Genomic DNA, 25,875 nt, shown 5'->3' on the forward strand with positions numbered 1-25,875 from the left:
GTTTATGTACATCATTACCAAGACAACATGTCACTACCACAATTTCAATTTTCACCGAAACAAAAGAAGTTTTTTAAGTTTTTTTATTTCTTTGAAGTTGTTTAACTGCAGGTGAAAGGCATTCATTGTTTTATCCGTTTCGGGATAAGAGCTATTGTTGCCTCAGTTATTATGTTTCCATTCATACTAAAAACTAAAAAAATCATAAATGCATCTAAACAATTTGGAAGAACGATCATTCATTGCACAGATATATTTATGAATAGTCACACATGTGATGCCTAACAACTCTATCCATTTTATAGTGTATGGCTAAATTTTACAAATTTACATTTTTTTCGCTGTCATTGCGGAAATGACATTTATATTTAAAGTTGAAAAGTCACAATAAATCTTATGGAAAATTCTTGAGTAAACTTCTCTGCTGATGCAGTATACCAGTCATACAAAACAAAGCAGTTTACATGAGCGCATACAAAATATATAAAATAAAAGTGAAATTTTCTTAAGAGCAAAAGCTGAAATTTCTATTTTTCATAGAATCACTCCCCTCTGAATCCTCTTGACACTGGATGTCATGCATGGGAGCAATTGGCAAATTAAACATTTATTCCTATAACTTCTCAACAGTGTTGAAATAGTGTTGACAAAGGACTTCTCACATTTCAGACGACAGCCCTCCTCCTTGACCATCCAAATAGCCACATAATGTTGGCATGATGTGCAGGACATTAGCAGTTTAAACTTTTTAAAACTGTATAGTATGATTTCATTTATGCAGTTTCTTTTTGTGCTTCGTATATTGTAAAAAAATATTCTGTAAACAACAAATTAAAAATTACCAATTTTGGATAGTGCACAGTGGCTTGTTTTGATGAAATAGGTCCTATGTGCAACACTCATTCACGAATAGCCATCTCCATACAAAAGGTGATGGCTATCTGTGAATGAATGTTAGGCCTTGGATTTCCAGCAATACATGCCCCTGTTAGATGGTACTTTTAAAGAAGAACAGCAAGCACATAGGTCATTTGTGAGTGACAGCAGAATAACTCAGTCGCCTAACCTGGTTAATATCTGACAAATGAGTCATTTGATTTGACCGTTATTTCATGCTGCACTCAGCAGTATTCCAGCTATGTGGCAGTGGTCAGTAAGTGAGTGAGTTTAGTTTTACGCCGCCCTCAGCAATATTCCAGCTATATGGCGGCAGAATGTCAGTATTCGAGTCTGGACCAGACAATCCAGTTATCAACAGCATGAGCAACGATCTGCATGACTGGGAACCGATGACCTGTGTCAATTAAGTCAGTGAGTCTGACCACCCGATCCCTTTAGTCGCCTCTTACGACAAGCATAGTCGTCTTTTATGGCTAGAATGGGTTGATGATACTATTCTATCCCGGATCTTCACGGGTCGGTTGTGGTCTGTAAATATATCCAGTCTGGACTAGACAGTATTGTGATCAACAGCATGAGCATTGATCTAGGCAACTGGGATATAACATGTGAACCAAGTGTGGGAACTTGACCACCTGATCTGACTTGTCGCCTCTGTCTGCGGATCAGATTCAGTGAGAAACAGTGGACAGAAGGGCATATGCAGGCTGTTAGGTCATAACTGAGTTCTATTTTCAATATCCATATTCAACCAATACTCAGTAGATGTGTCCAGTCAATCACCATTTGTGTCCTCATGAATCTTTGTGGTAAGACATGTACCTCTCCAGGGTCTGAGATTGTCTCCCTTACCTCAAATCTGGACATGTCAGTCCAGTGATTGGCATGATAAACATCAATTCTAAGTTATAAAGAACACAAACACCAAAGTCATGACTGTGAGCCAGACCAGCCAAGCCTGTCAGTCGCTTCTTACGACAAAGTTGGGAAGCTTAAAGACGAGCTTTAGACAATTCAAACCAGATTCTTCACAGGTTATAGTAATATGAGATATTGCATGTTGCTTAACTTTATTTGAGTAGTATATGTCTGGATGTCTTCTGAGATCACATCAGTAACCCATCAATATGAGGTTACAACCTGGGCCTCCTTTCGCAAAGCACTGAGGTGTCCGTAAGTCACTAAGGTAACCTTTGTGCACTGTTAAAGAATAGGGGTCAAGGCTAACTTTAGTAAAGGATGCTTCATGAAAGGAGACCCTGGTTATTGGGATGCCAAGATTGAGTGATCTATTTTAGGCCTGTTGTAAAGTCCATGCATCAACATGATATGGATGACAACCAACGGTCATCTTGTTCCTTGGTTCATAGCATCCTCGATATCTCCTGGGTACTCGTTCCGATAAGTCTCCACTATACCCTGGACGCATCTACGTCTCTGCCAGATAAATTTATTACCTCCCTTGACTGTCTTTTGATCCAGTCAAGGTGTCTACGCTGGGAAGTTGAGCGAACCAATCACAACTCACTTTCGTTTTTTGAATTATCTAACCGATTATACTTGGCAACAGAAACCATGCAGAGGTTCTCTGGAAGAGGTAGAAGGCGTTCTTGCATATGTTGTTTTAAAGTTTCGGACCTGTCAATTTGTTTGTATGATTTCCCTAAAATCTGGGACGCACTGCCAGCAAACCTTCGCAGTTGCGACTGCTACCTTTGTTGACACTGGCAAGCTCGGTTATAACAGCGGCCTAGCTGAATGGCTACTGTGAGAAGGCAGAACCAGCAAAGGGAGGTAATAAATTTATCGGGCAGAGCCGTAGATGCGTCCAGGGTATAGTGGAGACTTATCGGAATGTATACCCTGGAGATATCGAGGATGGGTTCATAGAACAAAAAATCAAACAAGTTTCTCGATTCATAAAAATGTTCATATTTGTACATATCTACAGAGAACATTTCACAAGGGTGAAATTGAGTCACAAATGCGATACATGTTCCAATACTATTCCAAATCTTCGAACTTCAGAAGTTGATAATGTCTCCATGGTGATACTGACAAGGACTTTTCTAGTATCAGCATCATGTACAGGAATATTCTTGATTACATTCCTAACTGTGCCTGTTGTCCTCTGTTGTCTCAATGAATGCATGCTGTCATATTGGTGTGCATAGACGCACTGATCCAGTACATGTTGACATCGGTAAGACTGACATGTTGCCAAATTTTTCACACATCAAACTGTCAAATTCATATGTGTTCACAAATATACAATGAGTTGTCAATTCCTGAAAGACAACGAGAGATCAACTGTACTTTCAGTGGAACCAGCTGGCAGACATGTGAAATCGGATCCATCCTCTGATGTTGTCTCTTTCTCACACAAACTCCCCACAGTTGGCAATCACCACCTTCTCAGATGGCTTACCTCCCTTGCTTCCACACGCCTGGAAAACACAACATTCTTTGTCCAGTAACAAAGTTTATTAAAAATTATTCCACAAGATTAACTTACAATGTTCATAAATCTCAATTCCTTCACTGAATTATATCGTCACTGACCACAATATGAAGCTACTATCTCAAAATATTTGTGATAATATGCCCAAAATAACATTGTTTTATTTTGCTTTTGTTAGACTGGGTCATTGTGATGGTGGATATAAGCTTCCATTTCACTGCTTGTACCAGTGTAGGATACCAAGCCTCTATAGGACAAGCATACAGTTTAACCACACAGACATATTTAGAAATTCAGATAACCAAAAACTGACAAACACAATTTGAACACAGGATCTCTGTGAAGTAACATATTTACCTCCATTTTCCTGACTACATCCATTCCCTCGATGACTTTCCCAAACACAACATGCTTGTTATCTAACCTGGAATCAAAATATTACGCTTTAAGCATGCGTAGATGTGTGAAACTAGTGCTATACAAATGGAACGATTGTTATTATTATCATCTTGTCTCTTGTACATATCTCACACGATTTCATTAACACCCCTCAAGTTTTAGACAGCACACATACATTCACCAAGTGAATACATGACTGAAACAGAACTATGGACAGTAGCAACAAAATGAATCAGTTTTCTGCTGTTCACATACTATATGAATCATTCAACCAGTGTTATGTTATTTACCAGTACATATTTACCAGTATTTATTAGTACGGTGCTCTTCTGTTTGAAAGATGAAATACCCAACAAAAAAGTTCCCTACCAATCTGTTTTCTCTGTTGTGATGAAAAACTGGGATCCGTTGCTGTTTGGGCCTGAGTTTGCCATTGATAAAGTGCCTGCAGATCACAGAGAACAAGTTATACAGTGTGATGAAGGACTCCAGTATGACAGTGTATCTTATATGTTCAGCTTCACACCCTGGTATAGGACTATGAGATATCAAATACTTTCCCAGAGAGTGTACACAACCTGAAGGAAAGAGCAGTAACTCCTCTGTGTACATCTCAATATCTCAATAGTAATATTTGATTGGTTGTTGTTTAGCGCTGCACTCGGCAATAATCCCGCAGTCTGTAATCATGTCTGGACCAGACAATCCAGTGACCAACAGCATGAGAAATGATCTACCACTGTATGAAATAACCCAAAACTTTAAAATGTTACCAGCCCCAAATGGTATTATCCATGCCCTGAGAATTCACTCAAATGTACGGAACAGCTGTAAATATAGATCGCTCATTAGAAACCTTGCCCGACTACGGCGGTCAGATGGGCCTCATTTCATGCACTGTATGTACACAATAGGGATAAGATGTGTGTCAACCAAATCAGTGAGTCTGACCACCTGATCCCACTAGTCGCCTTTACCACAAGCATGGGTTACTGAAAACCAATTCTCGGATGTTAATGGGTTTCAATAGTAATAGACCTATAATGATCCATGAGGGACTCAAACTCAACATTTTACATGATACAAACTCTGTGTCAGAAACACATGACTCACTTACTACCAAACAATAACATACCTGGTTCAAGATGTTTCAATATAAAGTTCTCATCCTCAAACTTGCGCCCATATATAGACTTGCCGCCAGTGCCATTGTGGTTGGTGAAGTCTCCTCCCTGACACATCTACAGCAGGTTAAGGATCACACCAGGACATACTCCCTACAATGCTTGATTGAGCAGTGTTTGTTGCATTTGTTTAATCAAGGGGAGACAACTGATGTTGAGTCTGCCTCTTAGTAAACACAGTGACTAGGTCAATGAATATTGCTAAAGTTCTATCAGCAATATTGCAAATATTCCTGGCAAACATGAACTTGTTTGAATGTTCAATGAATCTGTAATGGCATAATCAAGTTGTTTTTTACAGACTTACAAGCAATATAGTTCTGTAAATAATGGAAATCTACCATACAGGATTTAGTATCTTTTTAAGAATACCATTTATGTGTAAAATAAGTGACGAATGACAAGGATACAAAAGATGGAATGATTCTGTGGAAGGAGCTGCCCTTGAAGCCAAATCCTTTCTCCTGGGTACAAAGGCAGCGGAAGTTTTCTGAAATGGAAACAAATATTAGACTGGCTTTTGAGACTTCTTGAAAACAACAAACATTCTAGAAAAGTCAGAATAACTCTTCAAATTCATCATCTTGAAAACTGACGTGCTTTGCTTTTCCTTAAACAGTCGCACATAAACACATGCTATACATTTCTGTCAGCTGGCCCATAGCACTGTAACATGTGAACATAACATGCCTTGGAGGCAACCCGTGAAGGTCCTGGGGTAGAATAGGCCTTCAGCTCCCCCATGTTTGCCATAAAAGGCAACGTATGCTTGTCGTAAGAGGCAAATAACGGAATCAGTTGGTTGACACATGTCATCGGTTCCCAATTGCGCATGTTGATGCTCAAGTTTTTGATCACTGGATTGTCTGGTCCAGACTCGATTATTTAAAGACTGCCGCCATACAGCTGGAATATTGCTGACTGCAGCATAAAACTAAACTCACTCACTTGGTTGGAGGCATCAGGAGGAAAATGTCCAACAGATACACAACATAGCATCAGATTGACAAGCAGTCCACCGATATCTGCAGTTGGAGAGCTTTAACAGTCAAAGTTGCAGGATAAAGAAATGATAAATATTTCTATGAGTCCTGTGTGAGCATTACCCTAGTAAAAGACATTCACAGGCACTCGTATTACTACCTGCTGTCTTGGGTACAACATCTGCTCTCAACTCCATTGCAATACGCCCAACACTTCGGCTGCCAATCTTGATGTCAAAATAAACTTGGGGATTTGTACGGGATTTCTTGGGGGCTGACACTGCAGTCTGGGGAAGAATAGCTTCTGTTAGAAACATGGTAGTATATAAGGCTACATCCTTTCAACTTCATTATATAATGTGGGTGAAAGTCTGCCAACACACAGCGAACAACAAACAATTGTCATAAATTAAACAGTACTATCATGTCATCAGAACTGTATAACTATGATTACTTGAGCATTTCATAGCACATACCTCTTCAGTGTCTTCTGCAGGTCTCTTTGTACCATGCTCTCCCTCCCCTCCCCCATCCTCTTCCTCCCCTTCTCCGTCCTTCTTTAGCGTCTCTCCTGAGTGTTCCTGTAGCCATGTATCCTCTGCCCACACTGCAGGTCAAACCAGGTCAGTGTTAGCAGCACATTACGCACCGAATGTCAAACAGTGTTAGCAGCACATTACACATTCAAGATCAAACAAGGTCAGTTTTAGTAGCACAATACACACTGAAGGTCAATGAAGGTCAGTGTTGGTAGCATATTACACACTGAAGGTCAGACAAGGTAAGTGCTAGCTTGAGAGGCATATTTTAGAAGTTGGAAGTAAATAGGATAACTGTATATGGATGACAACTTCTTTAATACTGGAACACGATGTTTCGATACAGGTTCTTGTATCGTTTTCAAAGTGTAAATACAGGTTCTTGTATCGTTTTCAAAGTGTAAATGACACTTTGAAAACGATACAAGAACCTGTATCGAGACGTCATGTTCCAGTATTAAAGAAGTTGTCATCCATATACAGTTATCCTAAGGTCAGTGCTAGTAGCACAATACACACTGAAGGTCAAACAAGGTCAGTGTTGGTAGTGCATTACACACTCAAGGTCAACTGAGGATAGTGTTAGCAGCACATTACACACTCAAGGTCAGTCAAGGTTAATGTTAGTAGCACATTACACATTGTAGGTCAAACAAGGTCATTGCTAGCAGTATATTACATATGGAAGATTTAAATGTCAGTGATAGTAGCACATTATACATGAAGATCAAACAATGTCAATGTTCCTAGCATATTACACACTGAAGGTGGACCAGCATGTTAACTACGACAGTGAAGTTGAAACTCAGAGTAGTTACATATGACTGTGAAGGTGAGATTCAGCAGAAGAAACAGGGAGTGTCACTGGCTCACAATGACTGCCAGAATCAGCGGTAGCCACACACGATACAATCACAATCAGATTCAGAGCTACCAACATAAGACACAATGATGGTCCGACTCAAAGCTAGTCCAACATGACACACAGACAGTCACACTCAACGCCAACCACGCACAACACAATCACAGTCAGATCCAGTGCTAGCACCACATGACACAATGACAGTCCGACACAATGCTAGCACCATATGAAACCATGATGGTCACAGTCAACACCAGTGTCATATAACACAATCACTCAATGCTAGCACAATGTTGGTCAAATTCAATGCTATCAACATATGACACAATGGCCGTCAGTAGTATAGGGAATAGGGGTTTTGGCTCACTTTCAAGAAATGTCTCTACAAAGCCTTATTTACTAAATAAGGCTTTGGTTGGGACCTTAGCTCTTGCTACTATTACCCCTACTACAAAAAGGTTGGGTGTCTATGAAACAGTTTACCGTGTATTGATTGGAGGTAACACTGTGCCGTACGGTACGATCAATAATTCTTCTATTACAAACCCCCTACCCGGCCCATCCCTCAAGTAGTACAAGTTAGGTTCGTCGGCTTTCATATCCACTTTATCTATGTTGTAAGTTTTGACTGACCATATAGGATCGGTGGCCCGCTTACGGCTATCGCCCTCGTGTTCCCCCGGCTGGTATAGATACCTCACTAGGGCCCTATCTGGTATCTGTTTCTCCTTCCCACGCAATGGAGCGGCCGACTCTGCAACTATTGATTTTAGTTTGATAGCGTCTGCCGGTTTCTTACCAGTGAGACGGGCGACTTCATGGTTGATTGCCGACACCACCTTGGGTAACCTCGTGACCCATTCAGTCGATCGTTTTCCAGGGGTGGCCATCTCCCTAGCATACTGATGGCCAAACAAGCGCTCAGCCAAAGTCCTATTAAATCTCTCAACTATGGCTTGGCTGCGATGGGCTCCGGCCGTGCCACGCCTGATCTTTGTATCGTGTTTGGCTAGCAGTTGTGACACGGCACCCATGAACTCCCGTCCGGGGTCAACTTGCAGCTCTGTTTGTATATGCGTTCGAATCCTCTGGCTACCTGAGCCGAATCTTTCGTGGTCAATGGTTCGGCTTCCTTGTAACGACTGGCTACGTCCACTACGGTTAAGGCATACTTGTACCTCTTGTCGTGGGGTAGGAACAGTAGGTCTGCCTGGTGAACGCTATTAGGTATGTTAATACCGAACCTCCTTCTAGGCACGTAGCGTGGTGCCGGCAAATAGATCTGCCACAGGGCTTGTTTTTCAAGCCACGCTTTGGCTTCCTCCGGGGGTACTCGCGCTATTTTAGCTAGCTTATCTACTGTGCTAGCTCCTTTCCAGTACCCACGCGGGCTGTAGTAAATAGCCTCAAATTTTTTCATGTCCATACGCGTATGTGTTTATCCCATCAATAGCTATCCAACGTTTCGTGTCCATAGGCGATAGAGACGTCTTGTTTATAGTCAGTCCGTATATCTTATGTCCATCACTTCTAAGTGTGTTCATTTTATGCCTAAAGGTACGGGTCTTGAACAGGGCTTCCTTGAATCTGGCGTGTTTGATGTGTTGTTTCACCACATACTTCTTAACCCCCTTAGCCTTCCGGATCTCACTATTGTCGGCTTTCAGTATGGAGTACATCTTAGGTCTCAAACCTATGTACTCGGCTATAGGCGTGCCAGCACACTCGTCCTTCATCTTACCTAGGACCTTTTTATTTACCGTACTGTGTATGGCATGGGTCTTAGGGTAGTCGCTGGTGTCGTATAAATCGAGGTGTTTTTTCATGTCCTCGTACACGTCCTCGGTTCGAATCTCCATCAGCAGGGAATCCGTGTCAGTGTACAGCACTTCACACCTGTCACCGTACTGTTTCTTGAGCTCGTTGTAGTAAAAGTCGTACATCAGGTGTTTGGATAAATCGAGGATGCTCATCCCCACGTAAACAGGCCGGTTGAATTTTATGTGGCTTTTCTTCATGTGTAGGGCAACCAGGTTGTCTGTGAATATCTTACTACGGTTGAATGCCGGACTGGCTATCAATCTCCTGAGCTTGTCTTCCTCACTCGACCGAACCAGCTTCACGGTCACGCGTTTCCTCAGGTTCTCCATAGTCTTACCAAACACCGAGTTGTTCATGAGCTTGTAGAGATTTTTCTCAAAATCACTGGTGGCTTTTTTTCGTAGGTCTGTGTTCATTCTGATGTAGGGCTCCATCCATGGGCTCTGGTCGAACATGAGCACCCTGTGTATTTTGGTCAGCCTCATACCCAACGACAGGTACAGCTGTAGGTTGCGATAGTGAACGATGTACTTGGTCTTATTCATTAAGTTAGGCACGAGTTTTTCAACGTCTGTCACACGACCACCTGACAAGTTATGTTGGTACTCAGACATCCAGTCTGGGTTAACCCTCATACGTTCGGGGACCAGGGGGTAGCTGTTGTGCGATGTGTGTAATTCCTTGGTATACTCTAAGTCAACCTCGAGGATATAACCTTTGTTCGAATCTGGTGCAACCCCCATAACATCAACGTGGGGTACCCATTCGAATCCCCCTGTAGGTAGATGCTGGCTCATGGCCCAGCCGTACAGGTTGTTTGCGTCGAGGTAGAGAATGTGATTGGTTGGTTTGTTAGGATCGTAACCTTTCACGTATTGATTATTTGCTTTCGCGTATCGTTTGGATGCCATGGAAATCCCACCTCGCAAGCCTTTCTCAATGAATAGGTGCATGTCGTAATCTGTGAGCAATTCCAAATTAACTCCGGTCTTTTTAAGCAAGGCGTCCCACGACAGACCTGGGCTGGTGTAATACCATGCGGGATCGAGTTTATACTGCTTTAAACACGTCCGCCTAAACGTTTCAAACACGTCGGCTAACAGCAGTACATCTGTCCTCAAGTACAGGTCGTGATAATCACCCAGGTTCTTACAACCCAGTTTATTCCATACGTTAGTCGCGTGCGAGTAATCATCTCGTGAGACGGACGCCTCTTTCAGCTTGCTATAAAAACAGTCAATAGGGGGTAGTCTGGTCTCGGTGAACTTGACCCAACTATCCATGTACTCATAGGGGTACACACCCTTCCTCATAAGCAGGGGTCTAGTCTCGGCGTCTGTGTATCGATCGGTGATAGGGAAGGTATTGTTGGCCTTGACCAGACTGTCGAGTGACGACAGGAGGAACTGAAACGAGTCAATGAACCTAAGTCCGTTTAAGCTGAAGGAGATGTATCTCTCCATGTTGTTGGGGATGCACGTTATATTACCATCAATTTTCGCGATGGCCTGCATGATCAAGTGTGAGTCGTACCCTCTCAAGTTGTGAAAGACAACGGGGATGTTTATTGTCTTAGGGTTGATTTTAAGCTTGAGGTTGCACGCGTTGTGAGCGGCGCCTCTATACTTACCAGTTATGTGACAGTGATCTCTCACCGAATCACCGTTAAGTGGTGATTCACACACGTGACAGTTAGTGCTACTAGCGTGGGCTAGCCTGTCGACTCGGGTCAGACGCATGGGAGCGATTTTATACAATGCATTCCTAATAATTTTTTCTTCCTCCTGCAAACACTTTAGAAACCTTTCAGCCGCGTCAGGGCCCCTATACACTACCGGAGCTTTCGTTTCCCCGTCACAACGGACGACAATGTATCCAAACGAACAGGCTTTATGCTCTTGTGTCTTGTGGGTGAAGCTACCACTGGGAGCCTCGCCGGCGGCACCACTGGGGGGTGTGGGGGATTCCCCCACAACTAAGGCTTCGAAGTCGGCGTATATGATATAAGGCACAGACATTTGGTTCTTGTGGTTACAGAATTTTAGGATATTATCACCTTCCTTAGGCATGTCGACTCGTATGGCCGTCTGCCCCACACCTTGACAATCATCCCGGTGGGATTCTAATAAATCAGCTCGGGTGAAGCCATGTAGACATCGTTCACAGAAGTGGGTCTTTCCTTTGTATGCTGATTGGTCATACAACAGCCTGCTAAAGTGTTTTATCCATGTGTAGTGATACTTGTCACCTCGCTGGATCATGAATATATTGATAACTTGGCGATCCTTCACCGGGCTGACCCTGTGTACTATTGTTGTGTTACCTTCGTGCCCAAAGACATTTATAGCCAGATTATTCTGTTTTTCTACTTTAGTGATCTGGGATATGGGGGTGGGTTCATCTATACCATCCCAATTGAGCCCATCATCTTGGGGATAGCTAGAAAGCCTATCTGAATTAGCGCCAGCTGGAAATAAGGCTGACCTGATAGCTAACCTCAGGCAATCGTTTCCTCTATTCTTAACGTTTACTATGGCATGTTTGTTCCTATAGTAGGGAGGCAAGGCTAGGTATGACCCGCCTCTGAACGGCACGTAGTTAGCTATGTCTAGATAGACATTATCGATTTTATCTACAGCCCACCCGGACCCCAAGTGTGTGTAGCGTTCTAGGTATTCTCGTATCTGCTGAAAACTGGTATCGATTGATGCGTCAATGGTCTCTGTATGTGTGGCGACCTCTTGTTGACCTCGGAAGTAAGGCTGAACATACTCAGTGGCCCCTGTGGGGCCCCCAACCTGCTTATCGAGCGACATTTTCACTGTGATCTAAAACTTGATACTTCCTAGGTTATTTAGTTCCTGGTTGACCTTATCAGCTATCAGAGGCTTGATATCTGTAATGTCTATGTTTCTATCAACATGCATGCGCCAACCTCTCAAATAGTTACCTACAGCGCGCTCAGTGCGCACGAACTGTAGGTCAATAGCTCTATTCTGTCGTAATAATTCTACAAGCTGTGGTTTTCTCATACGGGAATACCCGCCTAAACCCAAATCGTGTGCCTCGGCTTTCAGTTGTTTTACAGTGGGACGTGCTACGGGGGCATGTGATAACAATGCGGTTAACCCGGCTCTCCCCAGGTTTGAATAACCCGTGTATCCAAGCTGTTTTGCTTGAGCTTTTAATTGTGTTACCGTAGGAGGGGCTTCTAAACCTAGTAATCTCAACAATGCTGACTTCCGCATTCGAGAATACCCGATCACACCTCTCTGTTTTGCGACCCGCTTGAGCTCGCGTACAGTAGACATAGTGTTTACACCTAAGAGAACCAATGTCTAATTGCTTCACAGTAAAGGGAGGTAACCCTTTCACGCACTGGAGTCTATCTTGAGCAGTCGCCTACGTTCTTTTATGTAGCCTTTTTTATTCTCGTAGATGAGTTGATGTCTGACTACGTTCGCTCCGTGAGCTTTACATAGACAGTAGTGTCCTTTAACCCCGATACCACACACAGAACACGTGTAGTTAGGACTTCCCATATGGAAACAACAGAACCCCTGATTCCTGCATTTCCTACCACAGGCCTCGGTCTTCCCCATAAGTATATATTCGCATCGGTATGGAGCGGGTCTCATGTTTACTTATATAGGTATTTTAATTTAATTGCTTAGCAACCAACGCAGTAGCTGCTATACCCAACACTATGAAGACCAGTTCACGATTCATTTGCCCCTTGGATGGTGTGTAGTACTGAGCGAGTGTGGGTTTATTGAGCGGTTCCAATTGTTTACCAGTTAGTAGGTAGTATTCTTTCATTGCTTCATCAACATCGTTGAATGTTTGAACGGCATGGTTTTCACGCTGGAGTTGTTCATTAATAAAATCGATCCTCTGGAGGCGTTTTTTAGCGTACTCGGCCTGTGCTCTTTGTAATTTCTCAGTAGCGAGATCGTGCCGCTTCCTTTCTTCCTGTATTTCAGCCGCGTGATCATCTCGTAGTTTCGAGAAGAGGAAATTACTCCCGGAAAATGCCAGGGCATTCACTAACGCCCCACCGACCATCATAGCTATCGTGGCCATCCCTATATTTATTTCATTATATTATCAGGTATTATTCCTTGTTTTACTAGGATGTCTTTTGTGGCCATCGCCATACCAAGGTTCATTATGAGCATACCCATATCCTGCAGGTTGAAATCTAGCTTGATAGTTGGTTGTTTAAGCACCATTTTAGTCAACCGAGCGTACCCTACGGCTAGACTGGCTACCACTGTGGCGTGGTATGCGTCGTTGACGAACGTTTTCCCCTCAGACATTATGTATATGATATAAAATATTAAAATTATAACATGATATGCGGGTCTACCGTGGGGGTGGGGGGCTCACTGTTGGGTGGGGGCTCACTGTGGGAGGGTACCCCCACGTATAACCACGAGATAGCCAAGGCAGCAGTTACACCTACAGCCAACAACAGTCGGGGGTTGGTCACTTTATGTTGGTTACACCACCGTTTTTTACCGGCAGCTACTCTCTTAGGATTCTTCTGTCTGGTTACTGTTGGGGGTACCTCCACTGAAGGGGTCACTTCCCTCACTGTTGGGGGTATGGGGGGTATCACCTCGGGAGGGGTTTCCCTCACTGGTTCCTGTGTCACTTCCGTCACCTCGGGAGCAGCATCCATCTATACTATTATTATTAGTCTTTCTCTCAAATTGACAATGTTTTGCTGTGATAATCGCCGCCGTCACTGGAGCCAACAACATACCATATTTGTGGTACAGCCCGCAGCTGATAGAGCTCACAGCGTGTTCGATAAAAGGGTCTTTCTCGAGGTCCTCCCACAGGTAAAGTCGGCGCTCTGGTGGAATGGGAAAGAAGTATGACACAATACCGGTGTATATCTGGGTCATAGCCGATCCTATTGTCTTTGTCATTTCTGCTCCGAGCCGGGACTCGTATCTAGCGTACAGCTTATCGATTTCTTCGGCTGACATTTTGTGAATTTTATCCGGAGTGTAGTCTCCAAAGTAATGTTTGGCTTTGCCGCCAACAGCCAACGCCACCAGTTTCTCTCGCTTGTCATCAGTGGGGCCTGCCGGCGGCTTGGGGGTACCCCCCAACTGTTCGAGCAATTCCTCACACTCCATCTTATAATATAACAAGTAAGATTTAGTTTTAACTATATAATACCCGATGCAGACAAAACACAGAGAAATGAAGGTTAAGTTGCACACGACAAATAATTCAAATATCATAGCTATATGCTTAGCTTTGCTTAGCTTTGCTTAGCATACTATATATGCTACTGGTTGGTCGGTCTTTAGCACGAGCTTAGCGTGTTTAGTTTCAGCGAGCTGTTTCTTCACCCGTTCCCGTTCTAATTTGCTCATCACATCGTTCTCTCTCAAACACTCCTCGAATGAATCCCTGTCCTTGCAGTGAAATAAGGCCACCCATCGCGTCTGCTCCCTGAGGTCTTTCAACACCGAGTTGAACTTCTGCGTTAGCACCCAGACGCTGTGATTTGCATGCCGGCCGGAGAAGGCCAGGTACGATAGCATGTCTCTCTTTTTTGTTATCTCGCGATTAGCGCTGCAGTCGTCCAGTATGAACAGCGTCGGTTCCCCTTTAAATTTCTCGTGAAGAGCTTTCAACCAGTCCTGCAGGCGTGTTCCAGGGTCGATTTTGTGTACGTCCGGGTCCGTCATCACCCAAGGTCACGTTTTATTCATGCTCAGAGTAGGGCACATGATAACGATGTTATCGAACACATCCTTGTAGTAACCCTCCAACATATCCAACACGAAAACGGTCTTCCCACAGCCAGTCTGCCCGCACACTATAGCGCAGTGTGGGTCAGTGGGTAGTTGTGGGTACCCCTGGGGGGTGTGGGGGTACCCCCCATCAGTAGATGGCTTGCACGAATCTCCCATTGTCTATATTAAGTTGCGCGTCCATAATAACGTACAGATATAATTTCAACTTACCAGCGGGTTGAGCCTTCTTAGTAATCTGAATGGTTATCCCTTCGCTGCCGTTATCTATACGGCGCCCGCTACCGTGCAGTTTATCATCATCCATGGATCGCATGTCCAACCATAGGGCGTACTTGGTGGTCAGGTATTCACCAATCTGCACGGAGCCGAGGTCCAGGTCCTTTGTTATGTAGTCCCCCACTGGTAGCTTTTTTATCTCATCCCACTGCTGGTGTGGCCTCATACCATGACTGAACAGCTGGTTGGGCACGCCCTCGATGGTAACTTCCACCTTTTCAATCTCGGGGTTGAAAAACTTCTCGCTGTCCCTCCGGAATGGATCGTAATACTCCACGGGGACGACCAGGATACCTTTCATCGATCGCGCCGGCACGTTCAGGTTGATATTCCACACAGTGTCGCTCTTATCTCGCACGACTGATCTATGCCTCAGTACGCGATCGTACAGGATAGCCATCTTCCCAGAGTACTGGCTTCGAACCTGCCTGGCCAGCTCCGGGCTAGTGACCATGTCGAACTCCAGAGAGATGTTGTCTATGGCATAACTGGCCTCATCACCGTTCGGCGTACGCACTACTTTGCTATAGTCGTTAAACGTGAGCTCGTATTCGAGCCTATCACCCAGCGCGGCCTGGTAAAACGGTGCGTGTCCCGTGAGCAACTCGAAGTCTAGCGGCACGCAGAATCGATTCCCGTATGCTCGAGCGATGGCCTTTTCACCGTCCGATAGCTTGTCTTGCTGGTCTTGCGTGAAGACATACCTTATGCGCGCCCGGGTTGATTTGCTGATGCCCTGGTACACATCATTGACTCGTTCTCCCTCGCTTTTCCAGAGATCCCTGTAGCAGTGAAACATGTCGCTGTCGTCGATGCTCAGCACCTCGTTACCGCTGATCTTGACGGTCGTTTTCTTGATGATAGCTCGACCCACGTTCCGCACTAGCTCGCGTTTGTCGTTGTCGGAGGTCAATGTGATATTGAACGCCAGTCGAACAGTGCCTGGTACAATCAGGTCATTCTCACCAAGGTTTGGAAATCTAACCAGCAGAGTTTGATTCTGGTCTATCTTGCTGGGATTGTTGGTGATGGTCACCGACTGTCGCACGGCTCTGGCCCCTAATGGCTCTCTCAATCTTCTGAAAGGATCTAATTTTCTGCCGTACATTGTTATATATAAATAAAATATATTTAAATACTAATGGATGAAGACATAGATATGACGGAGATGCCGGGCGCTAGTGCCCAGGCATCTGATGAGCAGGAGACCTCATTTACTAGTTCACCATTGAACCAAGAACTTTTAGCAACAACGGTAGATGATTATTACGAAAGTTTAAGAAGTGATAAATACTACGTTGATCCACAGGGCCGATACATTGATAATTTTTTTATTGATACAAAGGGTGTTCTACGCCTTAAATCTAAACCAGAGGTTGACCTCTTTAACAAGCGCAATAAAAAACCACTGGCCTTGTCAACTCTAGCCAGCCGCCATGGTGTCGAATTTATCCGTGAACATCTAAACATGAATGATTACATTGGTGCAATACCTAAGGCCGTTAAAGAAGATCTGCAAGCTACCAGATCCCACCTCACCACTAGAGATGAAATGACACCACAGCGTGCTACAGAAGCCTCGGACAGCATAGAAAAACTGTTGAGCACCTACTGGGACAAACCGTTACCGGGGTTTGACTTTCCGGTAAGGGAACTGCGCGGCTTAGACGAAGCCGTGAAACGCGTGCGTGGAGAACTCGTGAACAACATGGGGAAACTGAACGAAATCGACGAGCACATCGCTAAGGAAAAAACCAAACTCAACGAAACTGAAAACGATGATATGAAGCGTCGTATCAATGAACGACTACGTGATTTAGAAGACGAGAGACGTACACGATTGGAAGCCGCTTCCTCGAATCGTGAACAGCTTCAATCCCAGATCAGTCGCATTCGGGAAACAATCGATAGAATACTGAATGAGGATACAACTTTAGCCAACAGGATTCGGATATTGTTCCGGGAGCAAGGGATCACCATCGTCAGCATTCTAACTGCATTGGGTTTCATCATATCAACCCTGGTGGTGTCACTGGTGGGAGGAACCCCTGTGGGGCCTGCCGGCGGCGGGGGAACTCCAAGTGGCGGTGGTGTTAAAGACTGGATAAAAAAACTCGGTGAAGGCCTAGCTAAACTGGCTGGTAAAGCCGCCGAAGCCCTTCCCGGCATCCTGGGTAGCATCGTCTCGTGGTTGTTGAGCGCTCTGTCTAAAACTGCCATGTGGCTCAGTCAAAACCTGTGGGCAGCCATCGTCGCCGTGGCGGGTCTGGTGTACGTAGCGGCTAAGAAATCTTTAACCAAATAAGTCCCAAAGTTACCCCACCAACCACTAGGGCTGTTTTATTATCAATATGCTGCTGATAGGGGGGTACCCCCACATGTATATGGGGGTGTGTGGGGGGTACATGAACTTTAGACTCCGGGGGTGGCGCCACTATACCCTTTTCACGTGGTGGGATGTGTGGGATATAGGGGGTGTTAATATCGGGGTTGATACCCAACTTTTGGTTCGCCGTGGCTATGACTATTTTGTTGTTATAACCCACCACTTTTTTTATTCTCAGTTGCATATCACTCGGAGCCATGTACAACCCCACGCCGAACACGTAATTGACTTTCGATCTGGCGTATTCTAACACGTTTTGGTAACGGTCGATAGCCCTCGGGAGATCAACTGGAGAATTGATAGCATCCTCAACGTTGGAAACGAATTGTGTCTGAGCGTCGTAAGCAGTTCCCTTACCGAGGATGTTGGAACGCGTCATCGACTGCGCACCCAACAGCGCCCACACGTACGTTCGAATCGAGTCGTTCAAGCGTATTGTACCAGCACGAGTGAATCCTTTCGATGTTTTTGAGATCATTTTAGTCCAGGCTGTGGCTGCATCAGGATTGGTTTGCTTTATACAGCTGACATGGATCTTTTCATTCGTTGTGGGGCCTGTAAATGTATGCCGGTTTGGGTTGTATGAACCATCTTTAGAACCGGCATAATATGTTCCGGACCTGTAGAAGTACACGAGAACTATACCGAGACCATGGTTCACACCAGGAAGGCGAAAGTCTTTATTCGTTGGAATCTCAAACTCCCCACAAACACGTTCATAAGCGCGCCTATCATAGGGGTTATTCGTCATACTCCACGCTTTATCTTGGGGAAGAGGAGCACTTATTTCCTTCAATATTCGTCTCATTTGATAATAAATATGAAACAAAATAACCGCCTTACTCAGTTCGTCTATACCGTAGTCTGGTGTCACACCCGACCCTGTCGTCGCACACCACACAGCAAAGTTGAGTTGGTTCTGCCAAAACTGCATTGGGTTTTGATTCCAGTTTACCACCGCCTGCGCGTTATTAACGGACACGACATATTTTTCAAAGATATCAATAAAGGTTGTTTTAAACCCCGTACCATCTGCATTCACCACGATTTTCAAGTGTGCTAAATCCATATTATAATATATAATTCATATATTATAATATGTACATAACACTTCCAGGAATAACGAGCGGTGAGGCCGTTCAGCTGACGCACGCGATCGATAACACGTCAGGTCAACTCGAAGTCGCACTCTGCGATATCACCTACCTACCGCAATGGACTAACATCAACGCCAGCAACAATAAGCTGTTCGTCAGTGGAACTCGCAGTCAAATAACTGACGGCTACTACAGCGTGTGCTCTCTAAACGACGAGGTCTTCAAACCCCTGGGAGCCGAACTCAAGATGAACGACTCAAACGGTACAGTGGTGTTAATCAACAACGGAAGAAACCCCTTGAGGCTCGGCCGACCATTAGCTAGGATACTCGGTATGTCTCCTGACGAGATAAAACCAACAACAACCGTCACAGGCACGAAGGTACCCGATCTAGTACCGTACCGAGAGCTGTACATTCATCTCGGTCAGGTGAGCACAACGTACAACATTCAAGGAGGTCACCCTTCCACTATACTGAGAGCAGTGCCGGTGAAAACTGAGAAATACAACGACGGTAGAACCGAGTCGTTTTCACCACGGCAGTATAAGAGATTAACCCAGGGCAACATACCTGAGCTGACAATATCGGTGTTAGATATAAATCATAATCCTGTAAATATAGGATACCTCAGCTTAACGCTTCATATAAAATGACCAGCGCACAAGGACCCGGAGTGAAAAAATGCGTCAATATTGGGATCTCCGACCTCAGAGACACACGCGGTTTCGACGCTCCCGGAGTAGATGGTAAATCGTACGCCTTGCAACTGAAAAACAACATTTACAAACGCGTTGAAGTCCCCTCCGGTGGAACCCTAAGTGATATAGTAGATACCACAAGAGCAACAGTCAACACTAAGTACGCCCTTGTCAACACCGGTGATAATAATTGGATAATATACCCATCGTTCGGGGGTAAACTGTTCGACTTAGACGATGTTGAGACCACTACCGTCGCCCGAAACAAGCCATATATGCTCGTCTTCACCGAAGATGACAAGTGGGTGTTGTTACCCGATAACGACTGGTTTATCAATATTAGACTCGTCTCTCCCTACGTGTTCACGGATAACAAAGACAACCACCTAAACAAAGTCGTGAACAATGGAACCCTGCTCGTGGCTTACGTCCCAACTCAGAGACGTAGCGTAGTCGTCAGCCCAGTCAACAATATAGCAGCCCACATGCTATCGAGTAAACCGGCCATACAAAACGTGATATTGCAGTTGGTGTCTGAATTCGAAGGCGTGGTCAAGATACTAGAGCGTCTACCGGCAAACGGAACACTGATCATCAAAGTCTACCTAGGGGAACCATCGGGGAATGATGTCGAGATCGTGAAGGGGATCAAACTCGGATGGGGCAAACAACATCAGTATCAAGTTTGCAATGTTTACGTGCGGGTGGGTGTCAACTCCAAGACCAGTCTGCAGGGGGTCAACGTGATCGTGGAAAACAAGATATCACTAATCAATATCTTCCTGCCTGACAACTTACACTTCATGGGTATGAAGTTAACCCCTGAATTATTATCAGAAAACCAGTTGGAAATTATATCGTAATAGTATAATAATGACCAGTCATCATCCCAACACTACGCTTAACGACCTAGGAGACACGGAGGGATTCGATCAGCCTGGTGAGGAAGATGAATTATACATCCTGCACTTCAAAGACAACGTGTACAGACGGGTGCCGTTACCAGATTTAAAAGAGCCCAAATGGCTGATCAACTTAACATTCACCTCACCTTATATCACATTAAATAATGGGGTTGTCTCTAAGATTAAGAACAACGGTATCTGGGCCAGGGATTTCATTCCGGAGAATACATTAGTACACGTAGCATCTACTGGTTACGAAAAAAAGGGGTTAAGTGCTTATCCAAACAATAAATTAACATTTAGCAGTAATCTTGATAGAATATCCTCCCCTTTCACCCTCATCATAGAAGTCTTCTTTACGGCTTTATTCGATGGAACCCCCCCAATAGTACACCAAATTTTACCCGGGGTGTCAATACGCTGGTCTTACATAAGCCAATATTGTCGTATTGTTATACAACAGGATACCACGGGTCCTATAAACCACTTAATAAGCCTCCAAGGGGTTTCTATTACAACAGGAAATTCTATTACCCTCTCACCTATTGCCCTGACTAGTAGTCTAGAACTTGTAGACTTCAAATTCATTGATAGATTTTTAACTGAAACCCAATTAAAATATCTTTCAAAATATACATTATAGGATGGGTCTGTACCCAGTCGTAGAGGAAGTAGCGAAGACGCTGGAAACCGTAGATGGGTTCCGCTTGAGGCAGTTATGTGATGTGAAACGTCAACTAGAACAAGACCGTGACACGCGGAAAGCACTATGTAAAAAGTACAATAGAGCTTTCAATATCGTGGACGGGGCTGACACTACCCTTATGGCAACCAGCATGGGACTAGGGGCGGCAGGTGTTGGGTTGTTAGCTACCATCGTGGCTGCACCTATAGTGCTAGGTATTGAAATAACAGCTGGGGTGGCAGGGTTGGCAGGATTGGCGCTTAAGTTAGTATCAAGCAGACTTAATCGTAAGGCATTGAAACACGACGAGATCAGGGTTCTGGCCGAAGCAAAGCTGAACACAGTGAGTGAGCGTATTTCCACGGCACTCTCTGATAGTAAGATCTCAGAAGAGGAGTTTCGTTCAATCCTCTCTGAACTCAAAAAATATAACGGAATGAAACAAGATATTCGGTCCAAGTCACGTAAGTCTGCTATCAGCGAGGACGAGAAAAAAAAGTACATAGAACAGGGGATACAAAAAGCCCAGCAAGCCTTTATTATGAACACCAAAGAGATCGTAGGCGGTTCACGTTAAACTGTTTCATCGATATAAACATGACATAGGGGAACACGAGGGCGATAGCCGTAAGCGGGCCACCGATCCTATATGGTCAGTCAAAACGTACAACATAGATAAAGTGGATATGAAAGCCGACGAACCTAACTTATACTACTTGAGGGATGGGCCGGGTAGGGGGTTTGTAAGAGAAGAATTATTGATCGTACCGTACGGCACAGTGTTACCTCCTACCAACACACGGTAATAGTCGATATAAACATGACATAGGCACCCAACTTTTTTGTAGTAGGGGTAATAGTAGCAAGATCTAAGGTCCCAACCAAAGCCTTATTTACTAAATAAGGCTTTGTAGAGACATTTCTTGAAAGTGAGCCAAAACCCCTATTCCCTATACTACTGCCGTCACACTCAACACTAGCCACATACAAGGAAATGAAGCTACGAAAGATAATATCCAGAAAATAAAGTGCAAGGATACTGTCACTGTGATGTCTGAATGAAATCACTACTGATGTAAGAAGGAACCTCAACTGAGAAGATTCAAACAATCATGTGACATACGCAGCAACAAATTCACCAGTCTCACCTGGTTACTACCTAAAACCAGGTACACTGGTTATCACAGCCTACTCGATCAGCTAGAATCCTTAGTGACTTTAGGTTTCCAGCATCCCAAAGGCAAGTGAAACTGAACGTGTAATTTTGCTGGGAACATTTGTTAACTGTCAGTTATGAACAGCTTATGTTGGTACATGCAGCCTGAGAACAAGCAAGCCTGGGCAAAGGATAACAAAGGGAAGCAACTGTGCAAATTGCATGGTGACACAGTCAAACATGACTTGAAATATTTTGATAAATGTTAGAAACCATCAACGCAATGCACGATGCCAATCTGCTCCTCCCACCCATTATGTTGACAAGGTTTGACTGCTTCCTAGCCCTGTTACAACCTCCTGATGACTTACCTGGTCTACCTGATCCCTCCTTGATCTTCATTGGTTTGGCCAGGTTCACTCGGATTGTCCGCCCAAACAATTCTGAGTCATTCTGAACACAAAACAACTATCACTGGCAAGTAATGAAAACAACAATTCAAATTTCATAACAAAACAAGTGAAACAAACCAATATTGTCAATTATTTACATAACAATGTAACTGTTGGGGGCAGTGGGGTAGCCTTGTGCTTAAAACATTTGCTTGTCATGCTGAAGACCAAACAACTATCACTGGCAAGTAATGAAAACAACAACTCGAATTTCATAACAAAACAAGTGAAACAAACCAATATTGTCAATTATTTAAATAACAATGTAACTGTTGGGGCAGTAGGGTAGCCTTGTGCTTAAAGCATTTACTTGTCATGCTGAAGACCAGAGGCGTGTTCAACAGAATGAATATTCGTTCAGCAAGTACGGGTGTACAGGCGAATGGCTGCTTGCTGAATGGCAACTACTCTCACCAGCTCTCGATAACTTAAGGAAAACTCAGTGCCGTCGTTTATTGTTATCTGTCATGACATAGAGCTCAGACAATACCTACTGCACTTGCTATGCTAGTCAATAATGTCAACATTGTTTTGTCATCAAAGCACAGTTATAGACATTTGTGAATGCTCCACTGAAATAAATAAAAACATTGACAAAAAAAGGTTCTTCCCAGAGGCCACATTAATAATTGAACTATCACCTGGCAACACTGGATGCCATGTTAAATCTCTTGATGTGACTGCTTTCAAGTGTTCATGTGTGTATTTGTGGGTACACGAGATTTCATTTTCATTCAGCAACGGATATTCATGAATACTCGCAAGTATTTGTTCTGTTTAACAAGCCTCTGGGTTTGATTCCCCATATGGGTACAATGTGGGAAGCCCATTTCTTATGTCCCTCAGTGTCATATTGCTGAAGGTCACAAAAAGACATGCTCACTCACTGTGACAGTTTGGGAAAGTCTGTTTTCTCTATAAATTAATTACTTGTTGTATAATAAGCATTTTAATTGTATCAGATTGTGGTTATTACAGAGTACATGCGACACTTGTTCTTCATGTCATGGACATAGTTGTACCACCTAACACGGTGTTATGGACACAACTGTACCACCTAATGTGCAGTCATTTGTACTACTATGCAATAATGAATTTTACCTACCATGTTGTCAATGGCTGCAGCAGAATCCTAAAAAAATACAAATTGCTGTATACATCACAAACTTATCAATACTAAGCACAATCACAATATACTTGAATAATGTCATCAGTATCTGAACAGCAAGGTACCAACTTAGGATACATCAGGGAGTGACACTTGTTATCAAAAGGAGTGACACTTTTCATCAAAAGGACTTGTATTTCATCTTCAAACATTCAGAGGGTATAGAGTATGAGAAATACACATCATGAAATAATGAGTCACAAAGAAACCTCTTGCACCTTATGATAACTGACAAAGTATCTTGTCAAATGTAAACAAACTCTTCTGTTTATCATGTTTACCCTAATATATACTTGTACCAATTTGGGTTTGTGTGTGATGTTACTGCCCTTATTACCACACACTCACATTGTGGTGCAGAGTAACATAATGCATATATATTCTAACTGCAAAATTACATGCAGTATAATGGTTACTTCCAAAATCCCAATTTTTCAGATGTAAGTCAGAATTTTCAGACAATGTAAAACAGTCAAAACTAACTTGATGGGAAAATGCTTAATACATATTTTACTGTACTGAGCTGATATTGCAAATTGTCCAATGATTCACCATGGACATAATGTAGATGAAACATACCTCAGCAAGTTCAAACTCCACAAAAGCAAAGCCTCTGTGTTTTTCTGTAAAGAATACACTGAAGTTATAAATTCAAATATTGTGTGAGTGAATATAATTGAATGATACCTTAACATCTCATCAATTTCCTTGATTATGAGACCCGTGAAGGTCCAGGGTAGAGTAGGCCTTCACCAACCCATGCTTGCCATAAAAGACCACTCTGCTTGTAAGAGGTGACAAACAAGATCAGGTGATCAGGCTCACTCACTTAATTGACACATGTCATCGGTTCCCAGTTGTGCAAATTGATGCTCATGCTGTTGATTACTGGACTATCTGGTTCATACGCGATTATTTACAGACCGCCGCCATACAGCCGGAATATTGCTGAGTGTTGGAAACTAAATTCACTCACACATGTGATAATGACCTGGACTCGTAACTCTCATTCAAGTTTAAGTACACCTTTTATCTATCATGTCTGCTGTAATTTCATAATTGTCATCTTAATCTGTTTCATAAGATAATGCAACATAAAGAAAACGCTGAGTTCTGATCTGATAATTAAATGCCACTGATCTCTGTGGGCAAATCAGCACGAATGTGTATTTCTTTGCACAATTCGAAGGTTAACTTATTAATAGGCGATTGGAATGTATTCAGTGTTTGCATCCTGCTTATCATGCACATGTTAAAATACTACATGTTCCTCCTTAAGACATGGTATCAAATCATGTCTATTGATATAAAACATGTTCTATAACCAGACTGTAGTTTTCTCCAGCTTGAGGCTGATGGTGAGACACAATCCTGGAAAGCGTGGCAAATTCATACCTGTTTCATAGTCTAGGGGTATCTGGATATCGACTATGTCACCAAATGGCAGGAAGGCTGCATGGAGGACTTTGTCGTCAACCTCCTCTGCAAGACCACCTAAAACACAACCGTAATCAATAAATGGCCTCCCAAAGCAGACCAGAAAGCACACTGTAAACAAAACACCTAGTTGCCTTTAGGTAATGGTTGTTAATACTTATATAGAGATTAAAACAAACGTTTTGAAAATGAAAGAACACAATGAATTATATTCATGTTCAAGAAACTTTCGAAAACCACCCTTTGCTCAGTACCATCCATGTGACACGTAACCGCAAATCATGTTCATGTTTCAATTAATGTAATAAATCTTTTAATTAGCTATGTGTAAGCGTGAAATAACGATTCTTATTACCAACGTAGACGATACGCTTGTTGCTGGTAGCCATGCTTGTTTTAACCGGAAGTTGACATTCACGTACATCCGGAAATGCCGTGTCCATTTTATATTTCCCGCCATGACACTTCCTTAAGTGTTCTCTCTGTTCTGAATGTTGTCAAATGATTGATTATGAGTGAGTAAGGTTATCAGACGGAACATGAAGAGAAAGTGGAAGCTCTATCGAAAGACACATATGGACGTTCGTGAGTACTAAGGTGCGTTTCAGAGTCAACTGTTGCTTTGATTTTCATCAGCTGGTTTTGGCTAAGTTTAATCAGAGACCATATCATACGGTCTCTGGT

The 25,875-nt window shown here is 43.4% G+C and overlaps 2 protein-coding genes across 3 annotated transcripts in view; one reads left to right on the top strand and one right to left on the bottom strand.

The window, feature by feature from the left end:
- Window positions 1-2,808: 2,808 nt before the first annotated feature.
- On the bottom strand, window positions 2,809-25,601 carry LOC137290803 (peptidyl-prolyl cis-trans isomerase E-like). Its single transcript, XM_067821935.1, has 12 exons — window positions 25,547-25,601; window positions 25,150-25,248; window positions 24,334-24,377; window positions 23,692-23,718; window positions 22,506-22,587; window positions 6,404-6,534; window positions 6,088-6,214; window positions 5,355-5,434; window positions 4,896-5,001; window positions 4,130-4,205; window positions 3,719-3,785; window positions 2,809-3,347 (listed from the first exon to the last, which is right to left on the bottom strand). Exons 1-12 carry the CDS (start codon window positions 25,578-25,580, stop codon window positions 3,279-3,281), a joined length of 942 nt encoding a protein of 313 aa, XP_067678036.1. The 5' UTR covers window positions 25,581-25,601; the 3' UTR covers window positions 2,809-3,278.
- Window positions 25,582-25,875, top strand: part of LOC137290800 (structural maintenance of chromosomes protein 6-like) — a 62,558-nt gene continuing 62,264 nt past the window's right edge. For both annotated transcript variants that reach the window (XM_067821929.1, XM_067821930.1), the window contains exon 1: window positions 25,582-25,788. The gene's annotated coding sequence lies outside the window, so the exon portion shown is untranslated. The remainder of the gene's footprint in view (window positions 25,789-25,875) is intronic.

This window comes from Haliotis asinina, chromosome 7, assembly GCF_037392515.1.
Source record: "Haliotis asinina isolate JCU_RB_2024 chromosome 7, JCU_Hal_asi_v2, whole genome shotgun sequence".
Taxonomy (NCBI): Eukaryota; Metazoa; Mollusca; class Gastropoda; order Lepetellida; family Haliotidae; genus Haliotis; species Haliotis asinina.

Bases quoted from the DNA above. Each gene is read 5' to 3' on its own strand.
- LOC137290803 (XM_067821935.1), bottom strand. From the start codon at position 25,580: ATGGCTACCAGCAACAAGCGTATCGTCTACGTTG. The intron at 24,378-25,149 runs GTATGAATTTGC...TATTCTTTACAG, and splicing joins ACCCCTAGACTATGAAACAG to AAAAACACAGAGGCTTTGCT. The intron at 5,002-5,354 runs GTATCCTTGTCA...AACCTGCTGTAG, and splicing joins ACAGAATCATTCCATCTTTT to ATGTGTCAGGGAGGAGACTT.